We start from the raw sequence: 21305 nt of genomic DNA, 5'->3' as shown, positions 1-21305 counted from the left end.
TCGACCTGTGTTGCCACCTTCAGGGTACAATGGACCTGAACTCCTAGATCTCTGTACATCAATTTTCCCTGGGACTCTTCCATTGACCGCTCTTGAATTAGATCTTCCAAAATGCATCACCTCGCATTTGCCTGGATTGAACTCCATCTGCCATTTCTCTGCCCAACTCTCCAATCTATCTATATTTTGCTGTATTCTCTGACAGTCCTCCTCACTATCTGCAACTCCACCAATCTCAGTACCATCTGCAAACTTGCTAATCAGACCACCTATACATTCGTCCAGATCATTTATGTATATCACAAACACATTTGAAATGTGATTAAATTGAGATCTTACGCCCCCAAACATTATTTGTTTAATATCCTAGTTAAACATGGAACTCCAAGAATTACCCGTCAATCAGCTGAAGTAGTTGCCCCCATTAGGGTATAACCACTGTAAGAAAAGCCGGCCTAGCTAGTGAATCTCTGGAGAAGAACAAGGAGGTTTTGAACCCACATGGAGAGAGGGGCATGTGGACATGAGATGTAGACTGAGTAAGCAGAGAATCTGGTTCAAGTGGGAGTTCACGTAGAGGTGCTGCTTTTTCTACTTTTTTCAACCTCCAGTGGTTGGCGAGTTTCCTTCCTGGCTTCCAAGCTAGGTGGGTACAAATTTATATTTCTCTAGCTGTGTAAATAATAACTAATTATTAGGAAACAAGGTTCAGACAGGGTGCTGGAGGGATACAAGATAGCCAGGAGGGAACTGAAGAAAGGGATTAGGAGAGCTAAGAGAGGGCATGAAATATCTTTGGCGGGTAGGATCAAGGAAAACCCCAAGGCCTTTTTCACATATGTGAGAAATATGAGAATGACTAGAGCGAGGGTAGGTCCGATCAAGGACAGTAGCGGGAGGTTGTGTATTGAGTCTGAAGAGATAGGAGAGGTCTTGAACAAGTATTTTTCTTCAGTATTTACAAACGAGAGGGGCCATATTGTTGGAGAGGACAGTGTGAAACAGACTGGTAAGCTCGAGGAGATACTTGTTAGGAAGGAAGATGTGTTGGGCATTTTGAAAAACTTGAGGATAGACAAGCCCCCGGGCATGACGGGATATATCCAAGGATTCTATGGGAGGCAAGAAATAAAATTGCAGAGCCGTTGGCAATGATCTTTTCATCCTCGCTGTCAACAGGGGTGGTACCAGAGGATTGGAGAGTGGCGAATGTCGTGCCCCTGTTCAAAAAAGGGAATCGGGATAACCCTGGGAATTACAGGCCAGTTAGTCTAACTTCGGTGGTAGGCAAAGTAATGGAAAGGGTACTGAGGGATAGTATTTCTGAGCATCTGGAAAGACACTGCTTGATTAGGGATAGTCAGCACGGATTTGTGAGGGGTAGGTCTTGCCTTACAAGTCTTATTGACTTCTTTGAGGAGGTGACCAAGCATGTGGATGAAGGTAAAGCAGTGGATGTGGTGTACATGGATTTTAGTAAGGCATTTGATAAGGTTCCCCATGGTAGGCTTATGCAGAAAGTAAGGAGGCATGGGATAGTGGGAAATTTGGCCAGTTGGATAACAAACTGGCTAACCGATAGAAGACAGAGAGTGGTGGTGGATGGCAAATATTCAGCCTGGAGCCCAGTTACCAGTGGCATACCACAGGGATCAGTTCTGGGTCCTCTGCTGTTTGTGATTTTCATTAACGACTTGGATGAGGGAGTTGAAGGGTGGGTCAGTAAATTTGCAGATGATACGAAGATTGGTGGAGTTGTGGATAGTGAGGAGGGCTGTTGTCGTCTTCAAAGAGACATAGATAGGATGCAGAGCTGGGCTGGGAAGTGGCAGATGGAGTTTAACCCTAAAAAGTGTGAGGTTGTCCATTTTGGAAGGACAAATATGAATGCAGAATACAGGGTTAACGGTAGGGTTCTTGGCAATGTGGAGGAGAGGAGAGATCTTGGGGTCTATATTCATAGATCTTTGAAAGTTGCCACTCAAGTGGATAGAGCTTTGAAGAAGGCCTATGGTGTGCTAGCGTTCATTAGCAGAGGGATTGAATTTAAGAGTCGTGAGGTGATGATGCAGATGTACAAAACATTGGTCAGGCCACATTTGGAGTACCGTGTGCAGTTCCGGTCACCTCATTTTAGGAAGGATGTGGAAGTTTTGGAAAAGGTGCAAAGGAGATTTACCAGGATGTTGCCTGGAATGGAGAGTAGGTCTTACGAGGAAAGGTTGAGGGTGCTAGGCCTTTTCTCATTAGAACAGAGAAGGATGAGGGGCGAATTGATAGAGGTTTATAAGATGATCAGGGGAATAGATAGAGTAGACAGTCAGAGACTTTTCCCCCGGGTGGAACACACCATTACAAGGGGACATAAATTTAAGATAAATGGTGGAAGATATAGGGGGGATGTCAGAGGTTTTTTCTTTACCCAGAGAGTAGTGGGGGCATGGAATGCACTGCCTGTGGAAGTAGTTGAGTCGGAAACATTAGGGACCTTCAAGCTATTGGATAGGTACATGGATTAGGGTAGAATAATGGAGTGTAGGTTCATTTCTTCTTAAGGGCAGCATGGTAGCATTGTGTATAGCACAATTGCTTCACAGCTCCAGGGTCCCAAGTTCGATTTCGACTTGGGTCACTGTCTGTGTGGAGTCTGCACATCCTCCCCGTGTGTGCATGGGTTTCCTCCGGGTGCTCCGGTTTCCTCCCACAGTCCAAAGATGTGCAGGTTGGGTGGATTGGCCATGATAAATTGCCCTTAGTGTCCAAAATTCTATGATTAACCTAGGATAAAAGTTCGGCACAACATCGTGGGCCGAAGGGCCTGTTCTGTGCTGTATTTCTCTCTCTCTCTCTCTAATTAAATAAATAACGTTGGACGGAAATGGCAGGGCTGGTGGTGTGCCGTGCCTGCAGAATGTGGGGATCGGTCGAATGCCCTGCAATCCCAGGCAACCTTCTTTGCAGAAAGTGTCTGTAGCTTGAGCACCTTCACCTCAGGGTTGCTGAGCTTGAGGAAATTGTGGCGCAGTAGGAAAGGAAGAGTTGCCTAGAGCTGTACTCCAGGAAACAGGCACACCCCTTCGGTTACGCAGAGCTTTAGATTTGGCCAAGGACAGGAGGGGAGACTGTGAGTCAGGCAGGCCAATGTAATCAGCTTACAGTGATGGAGCAGCTTCAAATTCCGACTTTGTGCAATGGCCTGCAAGGAGGGTGAACAAATTGACCATGACAGCATGGTGAAGGATGCCACTCACGTGAGGCGAGCACAGAGGAATGTAGTAGTGTTGAGAGACAGTACAGTTAGGGGGGGGACAGATACTGTTCTCTGAGGCTGTGATTGGGAGCTCTGAAGTCCTGCAGACTGTGTTGCCTGCTTGGTGCCAGGATGAAGGACATCTCCTCGTAGCTGGAGAGACACTTAGAGTGGGCAAGAGAAGGTCCAGTTGTTGTGGACCATGTGGGAACCATTGACATAGGTAGGATCTGGAATCATGTTCTGCATCGAGAATTTCAGAGAATTATAGAATCATAGAATCTCTATTGGAGGTCATTCAGCCCATCGAGTCTACACTGACCCTCTGAAAGAGCAGTCTACCTAGGCCCACTCCCCTACCCTATCTCGAGCCCCACGCGCATTCACCATGGCCAATCCACCTAAACTGCACATTTTTGAACTGTGGGAGTAAACCGGAGCACCCGGAGGAAACCCATGCAGACACGGGGAGGACGTGCGGCCTCCGCACAGTCACCCAAGGTTGGAATCGAGACTGGGTCCCTCGCTGTGAGGCAGCAGTGCCAACCACTCTGCCATCATGCCACCCCTAATTTGAGGAGCTAGGGACCAAATTAAAACACAGCACATCGAAGGTAATTATCTCCGGACTGTTAGCTGGACAATTTGTAAATTGGCATAGGGCCAAGCAGATTAGAGAATTAAACATTTGGTTCAAAGAGTGGTGTGGGAAGAGGTGTTTCGATTCAAGATTCACTGGCACCAGTATTCGGAGAAGAGTGAGCTCTTCCATTAGGATGAACTCCACATGAACTGACCTAGGACCAGTGTCCTGGCCTGGCCAGCCACGAACAGAGCTTTAAACTTACAGGGCAGATGTGGTGGGGGTTGTGGTTGGGAGGGGGGGGTGGGGGGTGGGGGGAGATGAAGTAATCCAAACAGAAGGACCTACGCTTCGCAACAGTGTAGCAATGTGTGTGTACAGCCAAGCATAGTGGGTCAGGAAGAGACAGAAGAATTTAACAAAGTTTGCACATCAGCAAGTAAAGACATTGTAGAGAACAAATTGTAGAGAACAAAAGTAAACTTTGAAATTAAAAATTATTTATTTGAATGCACAAAGTATCCACAATGAGATGGGTGAAATCGTGGCAAAAATAAGGTAAATAACAGATTTAATCACCATTACAGAGACATTATTACAAGATGATTTTGTTTTGGAAATAAATATCCCAGGGTACACAATATTTAGGAAAGACAGACAGGCAAAGGAGGAAGGGTGGCCCTGGTGGTAAAAGATTTCTCTTTGTTTTAGTTTAGAATACCCAATTCATTTTTTCCAATTAAGGGGCAATTTAGCGTGGCCAATCCAGCTCCCCTGCGCATCTTTGGGTTGTGGGGGGAAACCCACGCAAACACGGGGAGAATGTGCAAAACGCACACGGACAGTCACCCAGAGCCAGGACCGAACCTGGGACCTCAGCGCCGTGATGCAGCAGTGCTAACCACTGTGCCACCACGGTGGTAAAAGATGACATAAGGACAATAGTGAGAAAGAATCTCAGAAGGTTATGAAGTTAAATCAGTATGGGTGCAAATTAGGAACAGCAAGAGCCAGGAAACTAATGTATAGGTTGTACCATTGGGCAGAGCATTAAACAAAACCTTGTTGGAGCTTGTAGAAAAATAATAATAATAGTTGTGGGGGACTTTAATCTTCGTGTCGACTGGGACAATCAAATTGGCAAAAATGGCCTGGAAAATAGTTCCTTGGAGAAATTTGCTGTGGAGCGATAAAACTATCTTTGCTACATTATTGTAGGATCCTAATGAAGGAGCTGCGCTCCAAAAGCTAGTGATTCCAAACAAGCCTGTTGGACTTTAACCTGGTGTTGTAAGACTTCTTACTGTACAAAAAACAGTAGCACATCTGAGAATTAAGTGTGTTTTTAAACCAGCAGAGCGTCACCAAAAAATTGATAAAAAGGGAAAAATCTAATATTCGAGCAATACAATGGTATAAAAACAGATTGTAAGAACATTTATAAGTATATAAATATGAAAAGGAAGGAAGTAGCTAAAGTAAACTTTGGCCCCTTGAAAGCAGAGACAGGTAAAGTATCATGGGATTGAGGAAATCGCAGGCGTTGAACAAATAGATGGTAACACCAGAGCTAAAAAAGTGAGGATTTTAAAGCAAATAATATCAGCAAAGAAAAAGTATTTGCAAAACCTGAGGGACTAAAATACAACAAATCCCTGAGACCTCATGGCCTATAAATTCAGGTTCTAAAAGAGATAGCTGCAGAGATTTTGGATGTGCTGTGATTTTCCAAAATTCCTTAGATTCAGGAATTAGGCGATAAAATTGGGTGTTGGCAAATGTTACACCGCTTTTCGTAAAGGAGAGAGTGAAAACAGCCAGTTAACTAACATTAGCTTTCGGTAAAATGTTGGAATCTGTTATTAAGGAAGTCTTAATAATGCCCTTAGTAAAGCATATTGTGATTAGAGCAAGTCAATATGGCTTGAGGAAGAGGAAAACCTGTGTGACAAATTTGTTAAAGTTTTTTGAGGATGTAACTAGTTGGATAGATCAAGGGGGTCCAGTAGGTGTAGTGTACCTGGATTTCTAAAAGGCGTTGAATATGATCCACACAAAAGGTTAACGTGCAAGACAAGGGCTCATATAGTTGGGGCTAGTATTTTAGTATGGGTAGAGAATTGGTTAACAGATAGAAAGATGAGTGAATATAAATGGGGCTTTTTCAAGTTGGCTGGCAGTGAATAGTTGACTCCCACACAGTTCCAGAGCTGAGTCCTTACTTATTCACAATCTATATTAATGACTTAGATGAAGAGACAGAGACAAACTAGATAGGTGGGTATGCTGTTGTGAGGACATATAGAGTAGATATAAAGGAAAAAAAACTAAAGTCGGCATAGTCCCACGTGACCATAAGTTGTTTTCCCCTTTGAAGGTGAGAGCTGACTGGTGGTTATTCAACCTGAAGATCATCACACTTCAGGCTAGGGGCAAGGTTGAGAAGGGAGGACCTTCATGAATAACCTCAGCCAGTACAGGGAATTGAACCCAGGCTGTTGGCCTTAATTCTGCATCACAATCCGGTTGTCCAGTCAACTGAACTAAACTGGTATGGACATGTTAACTGGGTGAGAAATAAGATGGCAGATGGAGTATAATGTAGAGAAGTGTGAAGTTATTCATTTTGGTCATAAGAATAAAAGAAGCAGAGTGTTTGTTAAAAGATGAGAAACTTCTAAGTGTTGATGTTCAAAGAGATTTTGACATACTTGTACAAGAATGCAGAAAGTTTCCATGCAGGGGCAGCAATCATTAGGAAGGCAAATGACATGTTGATGCGAGAGAATCAGATTTCAAGAGTAAAGAGGTCTTGATACGGTTGTGCAAGAGTTTTGCCGAGGCCACATCTGGTAAAGTGTGTACGGCTGCTATCTCCAAATACAGGACAGAATCTGGAGCCTGCGCTCGCCGTGCCATTTAACCTGGCAATTTCGACCAGTGCCAAGGGCGGACCCTTGTGGGGGCCCCACTGTGTGTGTGGGAGGGAGGGAGGACGTTGATGTGTGGTGGGTGGGTGGGGGGGGGATGAGCAGATATTGGTTAGGGGGATGCCAGTGAGGATTGTCAGGGGGCCGGGGGGTGGGCACGCCTCCTACCACTGGCTCTCAATGGCAACCGTGTGTACCATCTGCAAGATGCACAGCAGCAACTCACCAAGGCTCCTTCGACAGCACCTTCCAAACCCACGACCTACCACCTTCTCAGGGTCAATGAGGGCCGAACAATGAGGGAAAAGGGGCGAATCCCGCCCTGACGTCGGCTGCCCAATACTCCGGTGCCGTTTTTCGGGCAGGGCAGGATTCCCGCCACGCTGATCAGGGGCCGTTGACAGCGGCCCCCCCAGCGATTCTCCGGGCCCCCATGGGCCGAACCGCCATCCATTTTTGGACAGTCCCGTTGGCGTGAATTACTCACCTCACGCACAGCGGGACCTGGCAGGTAAGTATGTGGAGGCAGTCCTTGGGGGAGGGTCCCATGGTGGCCTGGCCTGCGATCGGGGCCCACCGATCTGCGGGGGGGGGCTTGTTCCGTGGGGGGAATTCTTTCCTCCGCGCTGAGCCCCTTTAGGGCTCTGCCATATTGCCCGGGGGCCGGCGCGGAGAAGAGAACCTCCACGCATGGGTGGAAATACGTCGGCCGGTCCGCGCATGCGCGAGTTCATACCAGCCGTTCCGTGCATGCGCGAACTCACGGCGGCCCTTCGCCGCTGGCTGGAGCAGCAGCAACGACTCCTGCAGCAACCTAGCCCCCTAGAAAAGTGAGAATTCCTCACCTTGCGGGGCCTTTGACGCCGGAGTCATTGGTGCCAATTTTCCCACAAGTCCCAGAAAGATGTGCAGGTTAGGTAGATTGGCCATGCTGAATTGCCCCTTCATCTAGAAAAAGTTTAACTGGGGTTATTGGGTTCAGGGATAGGGTGGAGGTGTGGTCCTAAGTGGGGTGCTCTTTCCCAGGGCTGGTGCAGACTCAATGGGCTGAATGGCCTCTTTCTGCACTGTAAATTCAATGATCCCTTTCGGGTCTCTCAGCTCACCAGCTTATTGCAAATGAAGTTTCCTCGTCACACCCACAACCACTTTCTACTCCTTGCAAACAGGTGACTGTCTGCTTGCTTCGCTGTCTGAGCTCCCATAGATCAATAGTTGACAACAGGGTAACCCGGAGGGAAGTGTGGGAAGGATAAATGGCTCCCATGGGAGTAAACCTGGAGTGAGTTAAGAGAGGAACTTGTGGAGGAAAATACTCAAGAGGAAGGAATTTGAACCATGGCAAAAACAATCAGAAGAGTTTGTGTTCTTTTAATGAATGATCCTTCACATAATTTACTCATAACCTTGCTCTGTTTTGTCTAGTTTCACTCTCTGGTTCCCATCCTGGATCCGTGAGGATTTTTTCCAACCAGGCTACGGCTGAATTCCGGCCGGACAATTTCTCATCCACCGATTTTGGTTTCAATGCAACTTTCACGGTGTTTAACATCAGTGCTGTCAGCAGTAAGTTTCCATCGTTGCTTAAAAGGGGGATGTGTTTCATGAGACAACTGATCAGAATCTTCTGTTCCAGAAACTAGTTTTTTTTAAACAAGACATCAGATCAAAGCAGGGATTCAGTGGTATGGTGCTCTGGTACAAACATGGACGCTGGTACATGCGGACCACAATCCTCTAACTAGGGCAAGATCGTTCTTGGAGGGAAATCGTGAAATGCATTATCACACAAGGGGTACTGAAAATCTGCAATCCTCTCCCCACAAAAGGCTATCAGTGCTGGGGACAATTGGAGTTTACAAGACTGAGATCAATAGATTAATAAAAATCTTTATTCGGGTCACAAGTAGGCTTACATTGATACTGCAATGAAGTTACTGTGAAAAGCCCCTAGTCGCCACATTCGGGCGCCTGTTGGGGTATACTGAGGGAGAATTCACAATGTCCAATCCACCTAACAAGCACGTCTTTCGGGACTTGTGGGAGGAAACCGGAGCCCCCGGAGAAAACCCACGCAGACACAGGGAGAGTGTGCAGATTCCGCACAGACAATGACCCAAGCCGGGAATTGAACTTGGGATCCTGGAGCTGTGAAGCAACAGTGTTAACCACTGTGCTACCGTGCCGCTGGTCTAGAGATTTGAAGCAAATGTAGATGAAGGATTTGAGATAGAGATTAGTTATGATCCAATTGAATGGACAAAGGGACTGAATGGCATCTTCCATTCCTATTGACCCCGTGGCCCTATTCCAATATTCTGGTGAACAGCAATGCACTGAAGATGGCTATTCTGACCCGAGGGGGTTATGAGCTTGATAGCCATGTCACTGTATTCATATGGCCAGAAACTGAACTGGACTAGCCATATAAATACAGCGGCTGCAAGAGCAGGTGAGAGATTGGGATTCCTGCGGCACGTAAGTCCCCAAATTTTGTCCAACACATACAAGGCACAAGTCAGGAGTGTAATGGAAAACTCACCACTTGCCTGGATGAGTGCAGCTCCAACAACACTCAAGAAGCTCGACACCATCCAGGACAAAGTAGCCCGCTTGATTGGCACCCCATCCACAAACATTCACTCCCTCAACCACTGACGCACAGTGACAGCCGTGTCTACCATCGACAAGATGCACTGCAGGGACTCACCAAGGCTCCTTTGTCAGCACCTTCCAAACTCATGACTACTACCACTCAGAAGGACAAAGCAGCAGATACCTGGGAACCCCAACGCCTGGAAGTTCCCCTCTAAGTCACTCGCCATCCTGATTTGGAAATGCATCGTCGTTTCTTCACTGTAGCTGAGTCAAAATCCTGGAAGTCCCTCCCTAACTGTGGGTGTACCCACACCACATGAACTACTGCGGTTCAAGATGGCAGCTCACCACCACCATCTCAAGGGCAATTAGATGGGCAATAAGTGCCAGGAATGCCAGGACCCCAAGAATGAATTTTAAAAAACGGTGCCCCCTCAGCACTGAATTCACCAATATATCTGGGAGGGTTGAGAGTTCTCTCTCTGTCCTCTTATTGATCTGAAGAACTTCACAATGTCCGGATTCCCTGGCCTGATTCAACCCCCCCCCTCCCCCCCCCCTTCCTCAATTCTCCCAGATTGGAGGAGAAAACGACAACTTGCATCAATCTAGTGCCTTTATCAAAACCCATCTCTGTGGCATTATGATGCCGGGCCAGATAAGGAGATATTAGGGCCAATGAGCCAAAGCTTAGTCAAAGAGGTAGATGGCGTGGATGGCGTCAGGAGGAAATTCGAGGGGCGGCACGGTGGCGCAGTGGTTAACACTGCTGCTTCACCGCCCCTAGACCCGGGTTCGTTCCGGCCCCGGGTCACTGTCCGTGTGGATTTTGTACATTCTCCCCGCGTCTGCGTGGGTCTGACCCCCACAACCCAAAGATGTGCAGAGTAGGCGGATTGGCCACGTTAAATTGCCCCTTAATTGGCAAAAAAATAATTGGATACTCTAAATTTATATTTAAAAAAAAGAGGGAATTCCAAACCTTAGGGCCCAGGAAGCTGAGGGTACAGCCACCAACGGTGAAGTGATTGAGGTTGAAGATCCTCATGAGGCAGAATCAGCGGAGGGCAGATATTTTTGGGTTGTAAGGCTGGAGGAGATTAGAGAGACAGGAAGGTGGTGAGGCCATGGGGGGATTTTGGAAACAGAGACTTTTTGAAATCAAGGAATTGCTTAACCAGGAGCTCAGCGAGCACAGGAGTGATGAATGAAATGAATTTGGTGTGAGACAATTGAGTTCAGAGCTTATGGGCAGTGCTGAGAGATTTAAGATGCCACAGGCTCCATCAGACAAGTAGGTGGTCACATGTTCTACATCTGACTGCAGAGCATCACAGTCAGGAACCGAATACGAACTAAATTGATGGCGAGAGATTCCAAATGTTCTGACAAGCAGCTCAATGCAATGAGCAAATATGCTGCACATAAAGTATAGGAACATGGCAATTGCTTTACGTGAGGAACATATTCTGCTGCTCTCTCTGTTGACAAACTTAGAGGTGGGAAGATCATTAATTAGGCAGGATGGTGGAGCACCTGAATCCAAATTATGTTCTGGGCAGGAAGACCCACTGCCAACTGAGGCCTTCAGGTGGCCAATTAATGACCATTTGAGGACTCATCCTGCCACCAGATGTATCAATGCAGTTATAGAAGGGCCCATCGCCATGCAGTATACACAACAAATGAACCCATTCAGCCAGCTTGTCACCTCCTGGGGTGGAGGGGCTTTTCGATCAAAAGCTTTCAGTGCCCAATCAAAGGACAGGACACAGGGAAGGAGGGGCCTGCTGGGGCCTCTCCCCGCCCTTGGTGCCAACACCACCCTATTACCCTATAAGCATCCCCCCATGAAATTCCCCCCCCCCCCCCCCCCCCCCCCCCCCACCACCACCCCACCAACATTACTTACCTATAGACTGGGTCCTCTAATCTTTTATGACCCTGGAACTCTGAGGGTTGTCCTCCCAGCAGCAGCCACATCCTCCGCTGTGGCACTTGAGCACGGGAGCTGCTGGTCTCTGATTGGCTGGGGGCTCTCCATTGGTGAGGCTTTCACTCCCAGGGGCTGGCCTCACCAATGCCCAGTTGGCATGTGGTTTGAATGGCTTTACAAAAAGAGGGAGCGCAGGTCCCCCGCATGCTCTCCAGCTGGCAGGCGAGACCCCCAGCGACTCAACAAGATTCCACCAAAAAATCCACCCAAATCTCTTTCTACCATCCATGATAAAATGATAAGTAGACTACAAGGTGAGGTGAGGAAACCCCCATTTGTGGAGAGCTTTCTGAATTCAACTTGAGCTGAAATTTAGTTCCAGGGTCGCTATCCATATGCCAGCCTCAGTTTTGGGCTGGGCATCCAGAGTTAGGTGCGGGACATTCAAGGAGATGTCTGAGGGGGTGGCCAATTGAAATGCCACCTCAGGAAGCCTTGTACAGTTAAGGACAGTAGGAAGTCTCAATGTGGGGGGGGGGGGGGGGGGGGGGTGGCACTGCCAATCCAGTTGGGAGACCTAGAGGGCACCTCCAGGATGAGGCGCAGTTTGAAAACTTGTAAATGGGATTAAACATAGTTTAGCCACAGCTGCCAGGCCATCAAAGTGGAGAGGGAGCCCTGTTGGGGTAGATTTCAGGATGCCTGTCTGCCTGATCACCACCCCCACCTCACCTGGAGCTGGGAGACCACCACTTCATCCACAACCAGCATTGCGATGGATGCCGTGGGAGTTGGGATGGGTCGTCACCCCTGGAAGTGATATTTTGGTTTAGATGGTTAAGTTTCCTTTGACATTTTCTTTTAGTCATTGGCTATCACCCCTCTCATTTATTGATATTTCGATTTTGGTTTTATTAAAAGATTCTAACAGGGATTTGAGTGCGACCAATTGTCTGCCCCTTGACCGTGGTCACGTTTGTGGCTGGGTGGAAAGGGAGCAGACAGTGTCCACTGGCATGCTTCCGGCCTTCCCGTGACCAAGCAGCCGGCTGTCATAGGGTCATCTGGTCCGATTATCTTCCCCTCTACTGCGGCCTTGTTTGTGGCTGGATGGCCGTGGAACAGGGCATGTGGTGTCCGCCGGTACACTTCAGGCCTGCCGTGGCTAGTGGTCACCCAGGGGCTGGGGTGCATCGTCAGCCCCGGAATGATCATTTGGTTTAGTTGGTTAAGCTTCCATGAGTTACACTGCCCCATCAGGAACTTTCAACCCCCTCTTATTTTTGTTTAATTTATTGATTTTTTGTTTTGTTTTATTGAAAGAATAAAATGGGCTATCATTTGTGAGTTTGCATCCCCTTTTTGATTATTTGAGGAGGCTGTTCCGCAAATTCGGTTTGCACTTGAGCCCCACGCTCCTGATTTTTGGCCAGCCAGTGCGGAAGGGGGAGCGGGGGGGGGGGGCAAGGAGGGAGGAGGTGAACTTCTCCTGGGCTTGGCTAAGATGGCCATCAACAGGTCCAGGTGGCGAGCAGTTGAGGGGCTCATTGGACCTGACTGTGTTCCCCATTCTGTAGCAATGTTCATGGCTGGGTATCCCTGGAGAGCGAGTACACGGTGTCCATCAGAACACACGAGGCCTTCCCAGACCATTGGCCACCGAGGGGCCGGAGTCCATTGTCAGCCCTTGAAACAACATTTTAATTTAATCTAATGAAGTTTTTTTATTGCAATGTCCCTTTAAGGACAGGAGCATGCCGTTTTAGTTTTGTTATAATTACAGTGCCACCTTAAGACGTTAATTTGATTATACGTTTACTCAAAAGAGCACAAAAAGGGAACTGATGGGACACTGGGATGGAGGCAGAGATATGTAATGCTGCATTCTGTGAACAAGAAAAGGGTCTGAGTCAGGTTTCATACATCACCACGGGGCTTGTATCCATTTTACTTTATGGGCTTTATGCCCCACCCACCCAGCCACCCACCCAGCCAGCACACTACACATGCCACATATCACGTCTCAAATGACTCATGCTATCTCCCAAAATGTCCTTTCCTACTGAGAGCACAGTCCATGTTTTGTGAAGACTAAGAATCTTTTTTATTATTGTCACAAGTAGGCTTACATTAACACCGCAATGAAGTGACTGTGAAAAGCCCCTAGTCGCCACATTCCGGCACCTGTTTGGGTACACTGAGGGAGACTTCAGAATGTCCAGTTCACCTAACAGCACGTCTTTCGGGACTTGGGGGAGAAAACCGGAGCACCCGGAGGAAACCCACGCAGACACGTGGTGAATGTGCAGATTCCACACAGACCCAAGCTGGGAATTGAACCTGGAATCCTGGAGCTGTAAAGCAACAGTGCTAACTACTGTGCTAACGTGCCACCCACTATCAGTTCCATCGGTTTAAGCATTACCAATTCCTTGTTTTTTTTTAAAACAAATGCCCTCAGCCTCTCCTTTGGAGTACTTATTGAATTATCGGGTTTACTATTAAGATCAGAACCCTTTCCGAAAGCAGCGCTGAGGTGTTAAAGCTGTGGTCTGTGTCGGTAGATCAGGAGAAAATCGACTGCAATTTCCAAGACGGGTTTTGCTACTGGAGACAAGATCCATCCGATGAAGGTGACTGGGAGATAATCAGCGGACCTTCTTACCCACCCTTCACCGGCCCGAATGATGATCACACATACGGGAATCAATCAGGTATGGTTAATAATCCAATAACATTTATAATAAAGTACAGAGACAAGTCATTCAGCCCAACTGTTCCATGTTGTTGTTTATTCTCTGCATGAGACACCTTGGGCGGCATTCTCACCTACCCGGCATGACGGAGGGTCCCGGAGTAGGGGAGTAGCGCCAACCACTCAGGGGTCGGGCCTCCTCAAAAGTGGGGAATTCTCCCCACCTTTGGGGGCCAGCCCCGCGCCAGAGCGGTTGGCACCAGAAGACTGGCGCAAAAAACCGGCGCCCCCCTCAGCGGGGCTGGCCGAAAGGCTTTCGCCGGTCCGCGCATGCGCCGGCAGTGACGTCAGCGGCAGCTGGCCGCTGACGTCACTGCCGGCGCATGCGCGATGTGGGGTTCTCTTCCGCTTCCGCCATGGCGAAGGCCGTGGCGGAGAAATAGTGCGCCCAGGGCACTGGCCCGGAGTCTGAGCGGGGGGCCCCGATCACGGGCCAGGCCACCGTGGAGGCACCCCCGGGGTTCGATCGCCCCCCCGCCCCCCCCCCCCCCCAGGACCCCGGGGCCCGCTCGCGCTGCTGATCCCGCCGTTCCAGAGGTGGTTCAAACCTTGACGGCGGGAGAGGCCTCCCAGCGGCGGGACTTCGGCCCACCCGGGCCGGAGTATCACCGCAGGGGCCTCTCCGATCGGAGTGGCGAGATTCCCGCCACCGCCACTTCCCGGGTGGCGGAGAATCTCTGCCACGGCGGGGGCGGGATTTTCGGCGGCCCCAGGCAGGGTCGGAGAATTTCGCCCCTTATCTTCTCTCTCTCACCCTTGTGATGTTCCTTGTGTCATCCTCCAAGCTGTCTAAAAGTCGTAGTGCTGACAAAGAACATCAAGCGATGTATTTGAAAGAAAGCTAGTTTATTTTACACTATTTTAAATGATTCGCACAGTTTACTAATAGCTAATAAAACAACAGTACTAAATCTATGCTAAAGAAATCTACAATATCTCTAAAAGAACTAACACTATATTCCAGGCATTGTCAAAGTCGGGGGCGCAACCCGTGGGTGGGTCGCAGGCGGGTGTCGGGAGGGTCACGGAGCCATCCGTCGCGGCGCTCCCGATCGCGCAGATCCACGTGTAACAGCCGCAGCAGCCGGCTTTTAATAACGCTGGCTGCAAGCGGCCTTCAAAATGGCCACAAACATATTTTTTAAATGCGGCCGCACTGCGCATGCTTGCCCGCTCAATGGAAATTACAACCTTAGATCAAATCTCCTCTCGACGTTTGCTTCAACTGTAGTTCAGAGAGTACGACCCTCACCTAAGATCAACAGGTTAGGGTTAGGGTTAGGATTTAAGTCTCACTGCAGGCGCATAATCCAGGCTGACAGCCCCAGTGCAGTCCTGAGGGAATGCTGCAGTGTCGGAAGCCTCATCCTCGGAATGAGATGTTAAAACGAGGCCCCATCTGCCCTCAGAGGTCTTCTGATACTCTTTCAAAGAAGATCGGGGCGCCCTGACCAATATGCTTCCCTCAACCAGAATCACTCAACCAGATTACCACATTGCTGTTGGTAGGAGTTTCCTGTGTGCAAATTGGCGGCTGCATTTCCTACAACAGTGTTGCATGTTAAAAATTCTTAATTGACTGTCAAACAAACAGACTTTTCTCTCTTTTGATTTTAGCTCAATAAGTTACAGCAGCATTTTCCTCTTTATTTACGGATCCCAGTATCTGTAAAATATTTTGGCAGATGGCTGAATCTACACTGTATCTATTCACTAGTATGCAAGCTGTGATAACCTTGCCCCTAATAGGATTCTCTTACTGTCATCTTACCGGACAGTTAGAAAAGGAAAGCAGCGCTGAAGCTGAGCTAGATCAATATCCCACAGCCGGATAAGATGTGGCCATGGAAACTCGCAACAGTGAGACAGGTGAAGGCCACAGATGAAGATATCTTTGGCTGTGTATAGCTTCTGGCTGATATTGCGAGTATTGCCACTCGAGTGCTTTGACAGTGTTTCCTTCAAAGCGCAGGTTATCACAACCCACCTTGAGTGAAAAGAATGACTTGTTTTTCTAGCGTGCCTTTTATAACCTCATGACTTTCAAAAGCACTTTGGGGATAACCAAGACATTTTGACGCAGAGTCCCTGAAGTAATTTGGGAAACACTGCACACAACAAACGCCAGATGATCTGATATAGCAAAGCTGGTTAAGAGGTGAGTATTGGCCAGGACATTGGGGAGAGAACACCTCTGCTCTTTCAAATAGTGGCCATGGCATTTTCTACATCCACCATAAATGGCATTCTGACCCTCAACTGGAGCTCAATGGGTAGCATTCTCAACTGAGCCAAGGCATGACACCTCTGCCAGTGCAGCGCTCTCCCATTAATGCACTGGGCTGTTAGACGAACCTTTATTGTGCTCATATCTCTGGACCCTGAGGGGTCTTGAAAGGGTGGATGTGGAGAGGATGCGGGAGAATTTAAAAGTGGGGCCGCTGTTTAAAAATAAGGGGTCGCCCATTTAGGACAAATTTGAGAAGAATTGTTTTCTGTGAGGGTAGTGAGTCTTTGGAACTCTCTTCCTCAAAAGGGAGTGGAAGCAGTCTTTGAATGTTTTCAAGGCAGAGCGGGATAGTTTCTTGATGAGGAAGGGGGTGAAAGGTTATCCGGGTAGGAGGTTACAGCCATGATCTTTTCCAATGGTGGAGCAGACTTAAGGGGTCCAGTGGCCTCCCCCTGCCCCTAATTCATGTAGACACAGAAACATAGAAAACAGGAACAGAAGTAGGCCATTCAGCCCTTTGAGCATGCTCTGCCATTCAGTCTGCTCATGGCTGATCCTAATCTGTATCATGGATGACCCACAGTGTTATGACGTGCACACATATGTCTCTCCACAATCTTCATCACCATTGGCCATTGTGCCTTTAGCTGTCTTGGCACTGGAATTCCCTTACTAAATCTCTCCATCTCCCTCTTATCCCTAAGGATATGCCTCAAAAGCCAGCCCTTTCATCCCTCCATCTTTGGTTAGTTATCCACTTCCTGTTCATTTACCATCCTGTGAAGAGGGACATTTGCCTGCATCAGAGCAAGTGTCAAATCAACAGGGCTTTCTGATATCTTGATGAAATGTCTTTTAATTCCAGGTTATTATATTATGACTCCAGATCGACCATACTACAAGAACAGAAAGATCGGTCTCCTCAGCCCTGTGATCTCTGTCGAGCCTGAGCCCTCGTGCCTCAGTTTCTGGTAGGTAAAGAGCCCCAGAAGTGTTTATTCAGAGACCGGATGAAGACCCAAGACCCAATAACCACAAGGAGTTGAAAGAGTGAAGGAGAAGATAGCCTTCTCCAGACGTAGTGGTGACATGAAGCCAGTTTGGGTTTTGAAGAGATCATTGTAAGATAGCGACGTGGAGAAATGGATACATTTTTAAACTATATACATTTAGAGTACCAAATTAATTTTTTCCAATTAATGGGCAATTTAGCGTGGCCAATCCACCTACCCTGCACATGTTTGGATTGTGGGGGTGAGACCCACGCAAACATGGGGAGAATGTGCAGCCTCCACATGGACAGTGACTAGTAGAGCCGGGAGAGAAATAGATAAATGAGCAAGAATGAGGGTGAATGTGAGTGAGTCACTTTGTGTGTGTGTGTGTGTGTGTATATGTGTGAGTATTTGTGCTTGTGCATCCATGTGCTAATGTTAATTGTGTTGTGGAGGATAAACAGGTGGAGTGTATTGACTGATCAAGTCTTTAAAGCACATATAAAAAGGGACTGCTGGGGTGTTAGCAGTTAACAGTCAGGCATAGTTTTATATCAAGAAAATAATTCCCATTTAAATTTATATTTCATCATCTGGCTTGGGATTCAGGTTTTTTTCCAATTTAGTGTGGCCAATCCACCTACACTGCACATCTTTGGGTTGTGGGGGTGAGATCCACACAGACAGGGGGGGAATGTGCGAATTCCACAAGGACGGTGACTCGGGGCCAGGATCGAACCCGGCTCCTCAACGCAGTGCTAACCACTGCGCCATTGTGCCTCCCAAGTGGGGGTACAGTTAACAATACTTGTGTATTGGGTTATACGAGTGTACTTATTGAGCTGATGTGAATATGAAGGTTTGAGCCCCTGAGTGTTAAAGCTAGGCTCAGGCTTTGCTGAGCCTGCCATCATGATAGGCAGATGGCCACCACTCTCTGCCCAGACCCACTGGTGACATAGCGATGTAAGTGAACACTTTCAGCAGCGAAACAGTCAAAAGCTGGCAGAGAGGCTGGAATAGAGAGGAAGAAAATAAGCGTGTAATTTTTTTTTTAACTTCAGAATAGATGCAAAGCCGTCCATTGTGACTGAAAGGCAGCACGGTAGCACAGTGGTTAGCACTGTTGCCTCACAGCTCCAGGGTCCCAGGTTCGATTCCTGGCTTGGGTCACTGTCTGTGTGGAGTCAGCACGTTCTCCCCGTGTCTGCGTGGGTTTTGTCCGGGTGCTCCAGTTGCCTCCTGCAGTCCAAAGATGTGCGGGTTAGGTGGATTGGCCATGCTAAATTGTCCGCAGTGCAAGGTTAATGGGGGGATTGTTGGGTTACGGGTATATGGGTTTAAGTAGGGTGATCATTGCTCGGCACAACATCGAGGGCCGAAGGGCCTGTTCTGTACTGTTCTATGTTCTAAGTGTTCTAAGGTCAGGTGGATTGGCCATGCTAAATTGCCCTTAGTGTCCAAAAAGGTTGGCTGGGGTTACTGGGTTACGGGGATAGGGTAGAGGTGTGGGCTTGGGTAGGGTGCTCTTTCGAAGGGCTGATGCAGACCCAATGGGCCAAATGGCCTCCCTCTGCACTGTAAATTCTATGATTCTATGAACTTTAATACATAAGATTAATTGAATTCACTAAATTCTTCTTGATCGTGTTCAGAAACATATAGAATGCAAAAGGAGTCTATTTGGTTGATAATTTCTGCTGGTCCAAAAAGAGCCACCCAGTCCAATCCCACCATCATCCCAGATTCATATCCTGGAGATTACAACATCCTGAGTGCTTAGGTTATCCATGGAGCATCCTATTTTGGGAGGAATGGAAAGGCCATAGGGAGGACATGGATGGATTTTCCAGAATTACGTCAGGGTTATGGGTCTTCACATATGTGAAGAATCATAGAATGTTTACGGCACAGAACAAAGCTACTTGGCTTATCGTGCCTGTGCCAGCTGAGAAACTAGTCACCAAGTCTAATCCCTCTTTCCAGCATTTGGTCCCTGGCCCTGCACTTTATTGCACTTCAGTGCATATCGACTGAAGCTTAACAAATTGAAGCTTTGCTCCAATTGTACTTTGGAATGCAGGGGCCTTAATATCTTCTGAAATCTTATTAGCTAGAATATAATAACGGACTCTTTCTGAGCATAACTTCCGGTTCTCTGAGTCTTTATCAAATTTGTTCCCTTGTGCCAAAATTTCCTGTCATTTTTAACAGTATCGAAATGCTCTCTTAATTTCCCTTTTAGTTCAATAAATTTGAATTACCGATTTGAAACAGCTCTAACTCGCAACACGAGCTGTGAGAATCTTTTGTTCTTTGCCCTTCTCCACCTCTGTGTCTGACTGTTCTGCACATGATAAGCTCTGTAACCTCAACGTCTCAGAGCTTAAATTCAGTACGAGCCCTTCCTTTGAATTGTTGCCCCAAAAGTGTCACTGGTTTCGTTGCTAGGTGCGATTTCTGACCTTCTGTAAATCTGCTTGATTGATTGATCTGTTGAAGCTGTTCAACTCTCTTGCATCAACTTTCCCTCGACGTCGAAGTTCGAACATTCTCTTCTGAAATAGATTTTTCTCTCTCTTGTCTGATTGTTCCTTGTCGCCAGTTTTCTTTTGGTGAAACGTTGTATCTTTAGACTAACCGGACAATAGAAATAGATGCACGAGGGTTCAAAGCAACATTAACAGAGGTTTATTAAATAGATCTTCACTGTAAATAGGCTGGTACTAGACTTGGGCGAAAAGCCCACAAAGTAGCCCATGATGTCACGCATGTCACATGACTCCATTCTTGAAGAGACACTGTATACAATAACCCACATATAGGACAAGGAAGATGTAGAGAATTTATTTTACAGGATGAGTTGCTATAATCTGGAATGTGCTCCCTGAAAAGGTGGTGGAAGCAGATTCTTTATTGTTTAATAAATTTAGAGTACCCAATTCTTTTATTTCCAATTAAGGCACAATTTAGCGTGGGTAATTCACCTACCCTACACATCTATTTGGGTTGTGAGGGTCAGACCCATGCAGACATGGGAAGAACGTGCAAACTTCACACAGTGCTGCCAGGCAGCAAGGCAGCACGGTAGCATGGTGGTTAGCATAAATGCTTCACAGCTCCAGGGTCCCAGGTTCGATTCCCGGCTGGGTCACTGTCTGTGCGGAGTCTGCACGTCCTCCCCGTGTCTGCGTGGGTTTCCTCCGGGTGCTCCGGTTTCCTCCCACAGTCCAAAGATGTGCGGGTTAGGTGGATTGGCCATGCTAAATTGCCCGTAGTGTCCTAAAAAGTAAGGTTAAGGGGGGGGGGGGGGGTTGTTGGGTTACGGGTATAGGGTGGATACGTGGGTTTGAGTAGGGTGATCATTGCTCGGCACAACATCGAGGGCCGAAGGGCCTGTTCTGTGCTGTACTGTTCTATGTTCTATGTTCTATCACCTTGCTACCTTGTGGTGGAAACAGATTCAATAGTAAATTTTAAAATGGTTTTACATGTGCAGTTGAAAAGGAATATGTTGCAGGGCCACGGAGGAAGCACTCATTGCTTAGCTCTTTCAAAAATCTAGCACCAACATAATAATAATCTTTATTATTGTCACAAGTAGGCTTACATTAACGCTGCAATGAAGTTACTGTGAATATCCCCTAGTCACCACACTCTGGCGCCTGGTCAGGTACACAGAGGGAGAATTCTTCCACGCTACTTAATTCTAAGCTTGTGTTCTCCATCTCTGTACAATGTTCCAGTGTGTGTGGTACTCACAACACCATCTGACTCTCTTCGCGTCCTAGGTACCACATGTATGGGTTCGACGTTTCCCTCTTGCGTGTTTACATCACCAGCGATAAAGAGGGGTCGCGGATATCGTTCCAGAAGGAGGGAAGTTACGGGAATCAGTGGAACTACGGGCAGCTGACAATAAATGAAACAGCTGAAGTCAAGGTCAGTCTCCGCTGGTGACTCACGCAACAGCTTTGTTCCTCACCAATCCTTGAGCGTAACTTCATTCTCGACAGATAGCGGCAGCA

At 47.6% G+C, this 21305-nt stretch overlaps 1 protein-coding gene across 1 annotated transcript in view; it reads left to right on the top strand.

Annotated features, from left to right (window-relative positions):
- tmprss15 (transmembrane serine protease 15) overlaps positions 1-21305 on the top strand; it is a 115355-nt gene that overhangs the window by 51870 nt on the left and 42180 nt on the right. The window contains exons 9-12 of the mRNA XM_038801257.1: positions 8189-8329; positions 13862-14011; positions 17148-17253; positions 21069-21219. Coding sequence (XP_038657185.1) covers positions 8189-8329; positions 13862-14011; positions 17148-17253; positions 21069-21219 — 548 coding nt within the window. The remainder of the gene's footprint in view (positions 1-8188; positions 8330-13861; positions 14012-17147; positions 17254-21068; positions 21220-21305) is intronic.

Source organism: Scyliorhinus canicula, chromosome 7 (genome assembly GCF_902713615.1).
Source record: "Scyliorhinus canicula chromosome 7, sScyCan1.1, whole genome shotgun sequence".
NCBI classification, from domain to species: Eukaryota; Metazoa; Chordata; class Chondrichthyes; order Carcharhiniformes; family Scyliorhinidae; genus Scyliorhinus; species Scyliorhinus canicula.
This window is presented reverse-complemented; position numbering and strand designations above follow the sequence as displayed.